General features: G+C 43.4%; 1 protein-coding gene across 1 annotated transcript in view; it reads left to right on the top strand.

Moving 5' to 3' along the window:
* LOC109935399 (7-dehydrocholesterol reductase) overlaps positions 1-12,686 on the top strand; it is a 44,669-nt gene that overhangs the window by 21,718 nt on the left and 10,265 nt on the right. The window contains exons 4-5 of the mRNA XM_048606901.1: positions 7,382-7,472; positions 11,863-11,969. Coding sequence (XP_048462858.1) covers positions 7,382-7,472; positions 11,863-11,969 — 198 coding nt within the window. The remainder of the gene's footprint in view (positions 1-7,381; positions 7,473-11,862; positions 11,970-12,686) is intronic.

Below are 12,686 nucleotides of genomic sequence, written 5' to 3'. Positions count from 1 at the left end.
TTATTTTCTGAAGAAGGGTCCAGACCCGAAACGTCAGCTTTCCTGCTCCTCTGATGCTGCCTGGCCTGCTGTGTTCATCCAGCTCTACAGCTTGTTATCTCTATTCCCGAAATACAAGCTGCTTTGTGTATTTCAGTGTCTGAATTCATCGTTTTGAAGCTTGATCATTGAAGATAACGTCTTTCATCTCTGATCTCATTAGCAAAGAGATGGAAGTGAAAATAAGACATGAGGGCTTTTTCATGCCTGACTGAGTGGACTAGTTTTAATATCTTTTGATAAAATTTTAGTTTCAGATTATTTCATTTATTCCACATTAGTTTCATGAAACTTGACTAACTGTGTGGTCAGTCTATTGCTGTGGATCATTTGTTATCCCTTTCTAAAACCATTTCAGTCCATGAAATTCTCAGGTATCAAAATCAGATGTTGGAATTTGAAAATCTATTGTCTATAAGACCAGAAGGCATAATCTCAAAATAAGGGTCTTCCATTTCAGATAGAGATGAAGAAGAGTCTTTTTCACCCGGACTGTAGTGAGTCCATGGAATTTGTTACCGTAGGTTGTTATAGAGGTTTGGTTGTTAAATGTATTCAACGTTGAGACGCATAGATTATAAATCAGTAAGGGAACCAAGGATTATGGGGGAAAGGCAGAAAAATGGAGTTGAGGGTTATCGCATGATCTCATTGAATGGCAGAGCAAACTCAATGGGCTGAATGGCCTACTTCTGCACCTATATCTTACAGTAATCTACATTTTATCACTATTGTAACAGCTTCAATTGGGATGAAGGTAGGTGGGCTGTACTAAATCACACCAAGCCCTTCATTAAATTGCAGTAAGGTTAGGGGTGGGTGGCAAGGCATCAAGAAATGCACACACAGAATGTTTTGCCATGTATACCTGGCCACAAGGGACCATCTTCCTATTTTAAAATCAAGGTCATGAGGTTGAGTGAAGCCTTCTGAGGAATTCATGGGGCAAATCCTAACATTGTGCTGACTCCATTTGACCTGCACTACATTGCTGTGTGAAGTCCCTCACGTCTGAAACTGGCACTTTCCTACAAGGTGGAGACCAGAACAAGTTGGCCATGATTATGTTTTTTGCAACTTCTCAGGAGCTATAGAGCTCTGAATCAGGAGGGGCCCTCAGCCCGAGGCCTCATATTGATTTATTGTCACGTGTACCAAAGTACAGTGAAAAGCTTTGTTTGGGAGCATTTCAGGCAGATCATAGTAAGCAAGGACGTACAGATTAAAAAAGGACTAGAGGTGTACAGGTTACATTGCACAGGGTGTGCACTAGGTGAGAACAATTCTAGCAAGATCAGCATTATATGAGATGAGAGGCTTCATTCATCAGGCTGGGAAGAAGCTGTCCCTGAACCTGCTGATGCATGTGTTCAGGCTTTTGTATCTTCTGCCTGATGGAATTACTAGGGTGCGATGGGTCTTTGATGATGTTGGCTGCCTTTCTGTAGCAGTGGGCCGTGTAAATAGAGTCCATGAATGAAGGTTGGCTTCCGTAATGGTCTGGGCTGTGCACACCACCTTCTGTAATTTCTTACAGTCCTGGGCAGAGCAGTTGCCATACCAGGCCGTTATGCACCCAGACAGTATGTGTTCAATGGTGCATACGTAGAAGTTGGTGAGGGACCTTATGGACATACCAAATTTCCTGAGCTGCCTGAGGAAGAAGAGGCGTTGTTGTGTCTTCTTGACTGTTGCATTTACGTTGCAAGTCCAGGACAAGTTGTCGGTTATCGTCACTCCAGGGAACTTGATGCTCTTCACCCTCTCAACCTCAGTTCCATTGCTATAGATGGGGACATGTTCTCCTTTCTTTCTGAAGTCAGTGATCAGTTCTTTAGTTTTGCCAACATTGAGAGTCAGATTGTTGTCATTGCACCATGTCACCAAGCCCTCTATCTCCCTTCTGTATTCTGACTCATCGTTGTTAGATATCAGTTCCACTATAGTGGTGTTGTCAGTGAACTTGTAAATGGCGTTCATTCGGAATTTGGCAACACAGTCATAGGTATAAAGGGAGTACAGTAGGGGGCTGAGGACGCATCCTTGGAGGGCTCCAGTGTTGAGTGTTATTGTGGAGGTGGCACTGTTACCTATCCTCACTGATTGCAGCCTCTGGGTCAGGAAGCTGAGGATCCAGTTGCAGAGGGCAGAGCCGAGACCAGGGTCATGCAGTTTTGAGATCAGTCTGGGCAGGATAATGGTGTTGAAGGCGGAGCTGTAGTCAATGAGCAGGAGTCTGACGTAGGTGTCTTTGTTGTCCAGATGTTCCAGGGATGAGGGCAGGGCGAGGGATATGGCATCCGCTGTGGACCTGCAATGTTGGTAGGCAAATTGTCGGAGATCGAGGCAGGTTGGGAGACTGAAGTTGATGTGGGCCATGATCAGCCTCCCAAAGCACTTCATGATTATTGAGGTCAGAGCTGCTGGGCGGTAGTCATAAGGGCACTTTGCGTGTGCTTTCTTGGGTGCAGGAGTGAGGGTGGTCTTCTTGAAGCAGGTGGGGACTTCAGCTTGTAGGAGGGAGAGGTTGAAGATGTCGGTGAATACCTCCGCCAGTTGATCTACACGGGATCTGAGCGCTCGGCCGGGGACACCGTCCGGGCCCATTGCTTTCCTTGGGTTGACTCCCAGGAAGACCGATCTGGCTTCTGAAGCAGTGACAGAGGGAACAGGTGTGTTGGGGGCTGTCGGGGAAGGCATGACCGCGCCGCTGGTGTTCTGCTCAAACCGAGCATAGAAAGCATTGAGTGTGTCAGGGAGGGATGTGTCTTTGTCTGCTATCTTACACTGTTTCATTTTGTATCCCGTAATGTCGTTTAGGCCTTGCCATTGATGGCAGGAGTCTGTTTGGTAGGATCGGGTCCATAACTGGGTCCATTACTGCTTCTTGGCCTCCCTGGTGGCTTTACGGAGGTCAGATCTGGATTTTCTGTATTGGTCTATGAGCATCATAGATCCCAACATGAAATTTCCTGGCTGAGTTAAAATCATTGCCTTTCATTTGTGGCAGACGCTTTGCTAAGCATAAATGTCATGATTATCTTTTTGGAGGAGGTTTCCATAGAAACGTAGGAAAAAGGATTAGTAGTAGGTCATTTGGGTCTTTGAGCCTGGTCTGCCGTTCAATATGATCGTGGCTCATCATCCAACTCAGTCCTCTGTTCGTGCTTTCTCCTCATACCCTTTGACCCCTTTCACCCCAAGAGCTATGTCTAACTCCTTGAAAACTTTTAAAGTTTTGGCTTCGACCACTTTCTGTGTTAGTGAATTCCACAGGCTCACCACTCTCTGGGTGAAGAAATTTCCCCTCAACTCCGTCCTAAATGGTCTACTCCATATCCTTAGACTGTGACCTGGTTCTGAACTCCCTGGTTATCGAGAACATCCTTTCTGCGTTTCCCCTGTCCAGTCCTGTCAGAATTTTATTGGTTTGTATGAGATACCCTCTTCATTCCTATAAGGTGAATATAGCCCTTCCTGATCCAGTATCTCTTCATATGTCAGTCCTGCCTTCCTGGAATCAGTCTGGTAAACCTTCACTTCACTCACTCCATAACCAGAACATCCATCCTCAGTTAAGGAGATGAAAACGCACACAATACTGAAGGTGTGATCTCACCAAGGCACTGTATAACTGCAGCAAGAGATCCTCTGTCAAGTTTGTAGGTTAGGAGCACTGGGCAACAGATCAACTTTGTGGTCTGTACTGTGAAGAGCTAAATGCATGTGAGAAAGAGGAACAATAAGTGATTAAAGGTAGTGTCATGAAAATAATGCCTCTGTAAAGCTCTTTCAAAATTACAGAACTTAGCTCAGACTGTAGACATCACCCCATGTTGGACAGAACTTGAAGCATTGGTTCCTGTCTAGCTTGGACACACCACATGTATAGACACAGCAACACACAAATACGTACAAACACTTATGCACATGCATGCACACGTACACACACAAACGGACACAAACACACACACAGGCACACACACTCTTTCTCTCTCCCTGTTTTCGCTCTGTGCACCTGTGCTGTTTTTTTTCACAGTCATCTGCAATGTGGTGAAGTGCTTGAACTGGTCAACCACAGGTTGTTTCTTCCTGAGCACATCCTGTAGCTTTTAAAAATATTTTTTTTCAAATGCATTGTTAAATATTATGACACACAACTATCAAATATTCTTTCCAGTTTTTACATTGATGAAGTAGAATTGGGACAAGGACTGTTGATTCACTTTGAGTGTTTAAACATTGCTATGGAGACTCTGCCATTACTTTGGAGAGCTTGTCCCTCAGAGTGACCACAACAATATCACACCATTTCCTCACGTGCCTCGTCTCTGTAGTCACAGGGTACACTGAGTCAGCCAAAATCTGCTAGCACTGTTTGTTTCAATTCAGCACAGAGGAATGCTCTTTAAAAAAAAAATGGAATGTATAAATATATTGTAAAAACTAATCTCTCAGAAATCCCCACATGAGCTGCATTCAGAAGTTCCAGCACACAAATCTGCATAGTTAAAGCCTGAGACATCTGCATTTGTCTACGTGAATATAACCTTTTCTTCAAACAAACAAGTTTTTTTATTGAGCAATTTTTTTCATTTACGATCCAATGCATAAATAGACTTCCATGGCTGTTGTGATGAGGCAAATTGAAGCATACAATATTGTCGTGATTACTTTCCATGTGATTCTGTCCCTGACTTCACATGAAACATTGCTAGGCTGATCCCATCCTCCCAGTGAGAAACTGGTCTTGCAGTTGCTAAAACCAGTGGTTTGCTAAATGACTTTGCAAACTTTATCCAGAGAGTGTGGTTCTAGTAGTGCAATTGCATAGCACGTGGTACTCTTGCAATAAGCCAGCACAGACTGAATGGGTTGAGTGGCCTCCTTCTGTGGAGTAACTATTCAATAATTGTATGTCCGCAGCAAGGAGGGTATTCTTAACTGAATTCCAGTTCCAACCTTACCAGCAAAACATCCCACCAAACATAGGCTGGGAGCCATTGACCGTGAATAGCATTGGATGAACCAGGGCTATTTTTAATCTTTCTGTGTTTTTAATAAACCAGAATATTTGTTAAGAAGCTCCGGATAATGTCAACATGTATCAGCTGCACGTTAGAATAGAATTCTTTATCAAATGAGAGGTGCTGTTTAGTTGCTTGATTAGGAAGAATTGCGTTGGAATTGAGCCCACTCCCAGATAACCAGTTGTACACTTACCATGACCGCCAAACAGAAAATGACTGAGATGTTCGGCTGTTTTGAGCACATTTTATTGGGCACTAAGTGGCATTCTAAAGATCCAATTTGTTGTACAGGAAGTCCACAAACATTGCAGACTTCAAGTGGCATCAAGAAACCCTAGCTAGAGTCCTTGGGAATCCGGGGAAAATCTCTCTGCTGGTTGGAGTCATTCCTGGCACACAACAAGATGGTTGTGGCAATTGGAGGTCAGTCGTCTCAGCTCTAAGACATCTCTGGAGGAGTTCCTCCAGAGAGTGTTCCAGGCTCAGCCATCTTCAGCTGCTTCATTAATGATGTTCCCTCCATCAGAAGTGGAAACATCTGTCAATGTTTGCACAGTGTTCAGCACCATTTGCAACTCTTCACATACTGAAGCAGTTGAATGCAGCAAAGACCTGGACAATATCCAGGCTAGGGTTACAACATCAACAAATAACATTTGTGCCACACAAATGCCAGGCACTGACCATCTCCGTAAGAGATAATCTAACCACTGCCTCTTGATATTCAATAGCATTACTATCATTGAACCCTTCACTATCAACATCCTGGGGGTTACCATTGATCAGAAACTGAACTGGATTTACCATTTAAATACAGTGGCTATAAGATCAACTTACAGCCTAAGAATACTCTGGTGAGAAACTCACCTCCTGACTTCCCAAAGCTTGTCCACCACCTGCAAGGCACAAGTGAAGAGGATAATGGAATACTGTCCACTGGCTTGGAGAAGTGTGGCTCCATCGACACTTAAGAAGCTTGGCAGCATCCAGAACAATGTAGAACACCCTCATCCATAAACATTCAAGCCCTCCACCAGCATTGCTCAACAGCAGCAGCGTGTACTATCTAATGACGTACAAAAAATCCTTGAACATCACCTTCCAAACCCTCGACCACTGCCATCTAGAAGAAGGATATGGGCAACAGGTATATGGCAACACCATCACCTGCAAGTTCCCCTCCAAGCCACTCACCATCCTGACTTGGAAATATATCGCCTGCAGTGTTGTTCGCAAAAAATCTTGGAAGTCCTTCTTCAACTGCATTGTGGATCTACCTACAGCACCTGGACTGCAATTGTTTGAGAAGGCAGCTCACCACCACCTTCTCGAGGGTAACCAGGGATGAGCAATAAATGTTGGACCAGCTAGTGCTGCCCACATCGCATGACTGAATTAAAAGAAGTGCATTATGCAGTTAGTGAAGGCCATGTCATGAGAAGGTACTTGATCTACTTGACTATAAAGCAGCTTCCACTATCTTTTAAGGAAAAGAGTCTCAAAGACTCATGATCTTCTGCAAGTTTAAAATTCTCCTCACCTCCATCTTAAACGGGTAATCCATTATATGTAAACTATGACCCCTTATTCTTGATTCTCCCACAAGAGGAAGCATTGTTTCCGTGTGTACCCTGTCAAGACCCCTCTGGATCTTATATGTTTAAGTCATGTTGCTTTTTAGTTTTCTAAATACCAGTAGATTTGAGCTTACCCTTTCCAATCTTTCCTCAGCAAACAACCCATCCATTCCAGGTATTAGTCAACAAAATAGGTAACAGTCATTCGCAGCTTCATTGGTCAGGACATTGTCCTAAGCAATCAGAATCAATCTGCTTTGTCTGAAATCTGGCAGTCAATGGCCAATCAGCATTCTCCTTGGCAATGCCTTTACCAATCAGTGTCCACATGCTATCAATCAGCACACAACCACGTTATAAATTTTGGTTTTTCTATTTATTGGAATTCTCGTGATGTTTCATCTTCCACTGGTCAGGACACACGAAACAAAATGTCAAATATCTTTGGTCAGCAATGGTTAATTTCTGTACTACCAAACAACTAAATTGTCAATTATTAATTGTTATCAGCAAACTTAGGAATGCATATGACTGTGGGTACATCAGAATGACAGTTCCAATTCTTACTGTTTCCAAATGGCTACACAATGTTAATATCTCCCCTTCCCTTCTGCTTGCCCAGCCCACTCTGAGAAGACTGTCAGGTGATACGATTAAATCTTCTTAAATTAGTCCATTCAAACGGGTTTGTTGCCAATTACGAAGACACTTTTTGTTCTGTGCTTGTATTTTCAGGTGTTTTTGTACATGTGTGCACCTGATATTTGTCACAAGTTGATACTGGGCTATGTTGGTGGAGTACAAGATGGAGCATGCACTCCTGCAGGTGAGTGAAATTTTTCAATTTGTTTTGTTAACCCCATAAGAAAACATCCCAACTACTTTGTTTTGAAAGATCATAGATAGCAACAGGGATGAGAGAAAATGGTCATTGTGGTGGAATAATAATGTATGATTTCTTTTTATTCTAAACTTTAGCCTGACTGCCTTAAACACATTTCCACTTGACCTAGTACCTGTAGTGCAAAGTTTACTTTTCGTAACATTTACTAACCATTTGAATATGAAAGGAATTTACTTGTATTCTAAAGCAGATACTTGCATTTTTACGTGTCAGATTCTCAAAGTGCACCAATGTATAGAATAGAGTCAAAGGGTTATACAACATGTAAACAGACCCTTTGGCACAACTCGTCGACGCCAACCAGATATCCTAAACTGATGTATTCCCATTTGCCAGCATTTGGCCCATATGCCTCTAAACCCTTCTTATTCACGTACCCCATCCAGATGCCTTTTGTAATTGTATCCACCTCTGTTACTTCTGTGGCAGCTTGTTCCTTACAAGCACTACCCTCTGCATGAAGAAGTTGCTCCTCAGGTCCCTTTTAGATCTTTCCCCTCTCACCTTAAATCTGTGCCCTCTAGTTTTGGACTCCCCTACCCTAGGAAAAAGACCTTGCCTATTTATCCTATCCATGCCCCTCATGGTTTTATAAACCTTTAAGGACATCCCTCAGACTCCAATGCTCTCGGGAAATTAGCAGCCTATTCAGCCTTTCCCTATCGCTCAAACTCTCCAGTTCCAGCAACATCCTTGTAAATCTTTTCTGAACCCTTTCAAATTTAACAACATCTTTCCCATAGCAGGGAGACCAGAATTGAATGCAATATATTCTGACCCCATTTTGATTGCATGCCAGATAACAAAGAGTGCACTAACATATCTGGATTTCTGGACAGGTTGTTGGGACAACTGGGAGGAATAAAACATGTCTGATCTTCCTCTTGGGTGAATAATAAGGCCTGCAGGAGTAGGCATGGGTGGGATGGAGTGAAGGTTTCTGGGGTAAAGCTCAGGGTGATTTATGTCGATTAAGATCATTGCCCTTAATGGTCAAGAGCTAAGTTACTGCAATCTATCCACCTCTGTCTTAAAAATAATCAAATTATTTAAAGATGCAGCTTCCAACACCTGTGTGACCCTTCAAGAAGTGGTTCCAGACTTTGGCATTCCCATAACTAGCTGCAGGTTTATATTTACTTTTTCTTCCCAACTGGGTGGCATGGTGGCCCGGTGTTTAGCACTACTGCCTCACAGTGCCAGGGACCTGGGTTCGATTTCACCCTTGGGCGACTTTCTGTGTGGACTTTACATGTTCGCCCCTTGTCTGCGTGGGTTTTCTCCCGCTGTCCAAGATGTGCAGGTTAGATGGATTAGTCATTAGAAATGCAGGGTGACGGGGATAGGGTGGGTCTAAGTGGGATCCTGTTCGGACAGTGGGTGTGGACTTGATGGGCCAAATGGCCTGCTTCCACATTGTAGGGAAGTCAGCAGGAATCCAAGAATCAATTGGATTGATTTGAATGAGGATTGCCTATAGTCATTCCTTTTGTAACCCTTTCAGTGATGAAGCTCAGAAGACAACACCATGACATATTTTGGGATGGGGCCGAAATGGATCTTTGAGATCACACATTGACATCTATCAGCTGATTATTGTTGGTATAAAACCCTTCCTTCGTATACTGTTAGCCACGACTGTTTGTGGCCTCTCGAGTCAAATGGTTGTGGATTCAGAGAGCTGAGCTCTGAAACACGGGCTGACACTTGTGATCAGTTTCACAGGGAAGTGCGCTGCACAAGATGCTGAATTTCAGTTGAGTCGTCAAAACAAACCCCTCTCTGCTGTCTGGACTGAAAGATCCTGTGGCAGTATTTCAAAGAACAGGAGATCCCCAGTGTCCTGGTTAATGTCCAACCATTACCTACTGTCAGGAGAAGAGATTATCTGTTTATTTTCACATTGCTGCTCCTAGGAGGTTTTTAAAATTATTTGCTGGGTTATGGGTGTCACTGGCTGTGTCAGCATTGATTGGTCATTGCTAGTTTGCTGTGTACAAATTGGATGCCACATATCCAACGACAGTGACAAAATCTCAAAAGTATTTAGTTGGATGTAACATCTGAAGGTCATGAAATCCATGGCCGACTGTCCCCTTTACTTTCGGAAACATTTGATAAGTTGCCACACGTTAGGCCACTTTATAAGATGAGACCATGGCGTTGAAGGTAGTATATTAGCATGGATGGAGGCTTGGCTAACTGATAGATGAGAGGCATGTTTTCAGGACAGAGCCTGAAGCTGGTGAAGTGCCACAAGTGATTAGTGCTGGGACTACAGTTTCTTACATTGTGTTCATGACTTGGATGAAGAAAATTAATGTGCTATAGCCAAGTTTGCAGATGACACAAAATAATTGGGAAAGCAAATGATGAGGATGACAAAAAATAGTTTGCAGAGGGCTAAGGACATGTTAAGAGGATGTGCAAAAGCTTAGCAAATGGAATGTAATGTGGGAAAGTGTGAGGTTATACGCTTTGGCGGGAGGAATAGAGGAGCTGAAAATTATTTAATTGGAGAAAGACTGCAGAAAGCTACAGCACAGAGGGATTTGGGATCCCTGGGCATGAATCACAAGGAGCTAGCAGCCATGTTCAGCAGGTAATCAGGAAGGCAAATGGAATGATAGCCTTTCTTTCAAAGGGAATCGAATATATAATAGGGAAGTTTTGCAAAAACTATACAAGGCACTAGTCAGACCAGAGCTGAAATACTTTGAACAGTTTAGGTGCCTTATCTAAAGAGAGCTACACTGGCATTGGAGGTGGTACAGAGAAGGTTCACTCGGCTGATCCCAGCTGTGGAGGGACTGTCTTATGAGGAGAGGTTGAGTAGGTTGGGCCTGTATTCATTAGAGTTTAGAAGGACGAGAGGTGACCTGATTGAAAAACATGAGATTCTTAGGGGCTTGACAGGGTAGATATGGAAAGGTTGTTTCCACTTGTAGAAGAGTCTATGATCAGAGGGTATCATCTCAGAAGAAGGGGTCACCCATTTAAGACAGATGAGGAGAAATTTCTTCACTTAGAGGGTAGTAAGTCTGTGGAATTCTTTACTACTGAAGATTTACAGGTTGGATGCTGAAGTATATACAAGGCTGAGATAGACAGACAGATTTTTAATCAGTAAGGGTGTTAATAGTTACGGGAAAAAGGCAGGAAAGTGGAGTCAAGGATTATCAGAACAATCGTAATCTGGTGTGGATTATGGAGCAGACTCCATGGGCTGAATGGCCTATTTCTGCTGCAACACCTTGTGATATTTCAGATAATATCCACAGGAAATTCTGTTCATATTCCTTTTGAACCACCAGCCCAGAACTCTGCAAGAGGAGTCAGGAAGACCCCTATAATGAGGAACTTTGCTTTGAACTTGTGGTCTGGTGCCCACCAGAGACAATGGCTTCCTCTCTTTTACTCTTACCATAGAATCCCTGCAGTGCAAATAGAGGCCATTCAGTCCATTGAATCTGCACTAACCCTCCAAAGAGCATCACACCCAGACCCAACCCATCCCCATATTTACAATGGCTAATCCACCTAACTTGTACATCCCTGGACACTGGAGGCAGTTTAGAATGGCCAATCCACCTAACCTGCACATCTTTGGACTTTGGGGGGAAACCGGAGGAAATCCATGCAGACGTGGGGAGAATGTGCAAACTCCACACAGACAGTCACCCGAGGGTGGGGTCAAACCTAGGCCCCTGGCGCTGTGAAGCAGCAGTGCTAACCACTGAGCCACCATGCCAACCCCGTACCTTCAGGGACATCATTACACACATGAAACTTTACAATATAGGTTCTTTAACTGAAACCAAACTCCATTAATCTTTACTGGCTCCATCCCCGCCTCTTCGACCTGTTTGTTTCCTCACCACCTATCCTCTCCTCTATCCCTCTTCTATCCGCCTCCCACTCTCTCCCTATTTATTTCAAAACCCCATTCCCCTGCCCCTTTTCTGATGAAGGGTCTAGGCCCGAAACGTCAGCCTCTCTGCTCCTATGATGCTGCTTGGCCTGCTGTGTTCATCCAGCCCTGCACCTTGTTGTCTCGGATTCTCCAGCATCTGCAGTTCCTACTATCTCTGACATATTTTCCACGTCCAGCCTGCAAAGACCGCTCAAGATCTTACAAAGTCATCTTTTACTCTTCTAAACTTTAGTTGGATACCATCTTCAGTCTGTTCGACCTTTCCTCATAAGATAACCTGCCCATTCCAGTCTAGTAAACCTTCACTGCCTTCAACACATTCACATCCTTCCTTGGACATTTCATGGACTCAGGAGATCCCAAATTATTGAAATGCAGACATTCTTGCAATTGAAGGAGCACAGCAGCATGTGTGCACAGCAAGATCCCACAGACAGGACTATGGTAATGGACAGAAAATCTGTTTTTATGAAGGCATTGATTGGGTAATAACTGGAACCCACGCCCTTTTATTCAAAATAACACCATGGGATTTTTTTTTATGTTCACCTGAGGAAGCAGTTGGGATCGTAGCTTTATGCCTCATCAGAAGGAAAGTTTCTTTGATAGTGCCGTTGGGGTTTCGAACCAGGATTTTATGATAAAAATCTCTGGAATGGAATTTGATACATCTGCATCTACTACACTCTCAGACACAAATAGCCATTTTGTCCCTAGCTGATAGTGATCGTCTTTTTACCACCCCTTTACTATGATATAATACACTGATTAGGTCTCAGCTGGAATACTGTGTACAGTTTCAGTCACCACGTTATAGATAGGATGTGATATATTGCGCAGAAGAAGTTTACAAGAATGGTTCTAGGATGACACACATAAAAGTTATGGGAAAGATTGCAGAAGTTTGAACTTTTTTGCTTGGAGAGCAGAAAGCTATGAGGAGATTTGGTAGAGGTTTCACCAACAATTGGCAATGATTTCATGGTGATCAGTAGATTCTTAATTCCAGACATTTTTTTGTAATTATTGAATTCAAATTCCACCGTCTGCCATAGTGGGATTTGAACTCAGGTCCCCAGAACATTAGCTGGGTTTCTGGATTAATAGCCTAGGGATAATACCATTGGGCCATTGTCAACCGCATCTGTGAAAGTGAAAGTGTCATTAACAACAAAAGTACTCCTTGTCTCAGTATCACCGTG

The sequence above is a fragment of the Rhincodon typus genome, chromosome 17, assembly GCF_021869965.1.
Source record: "Rhincodon typus isolate 14 chromosome 17, sRhiTyp1.1, whole genome shotgun sequence".
NCBI classification, from domain to species: domain Eukaryota; kingdom Metazoa; phylum Chordata; class Chondrichthyes; order Orectolobiformes; family Rhincodontidae; genus Rhincodon; species Rhincodon typus.
The sequence above is the reverse complement of the archived record's forward strand: the minus strand, read 5'-3'. Positions and strand labels throughout refer to the sequence as shown.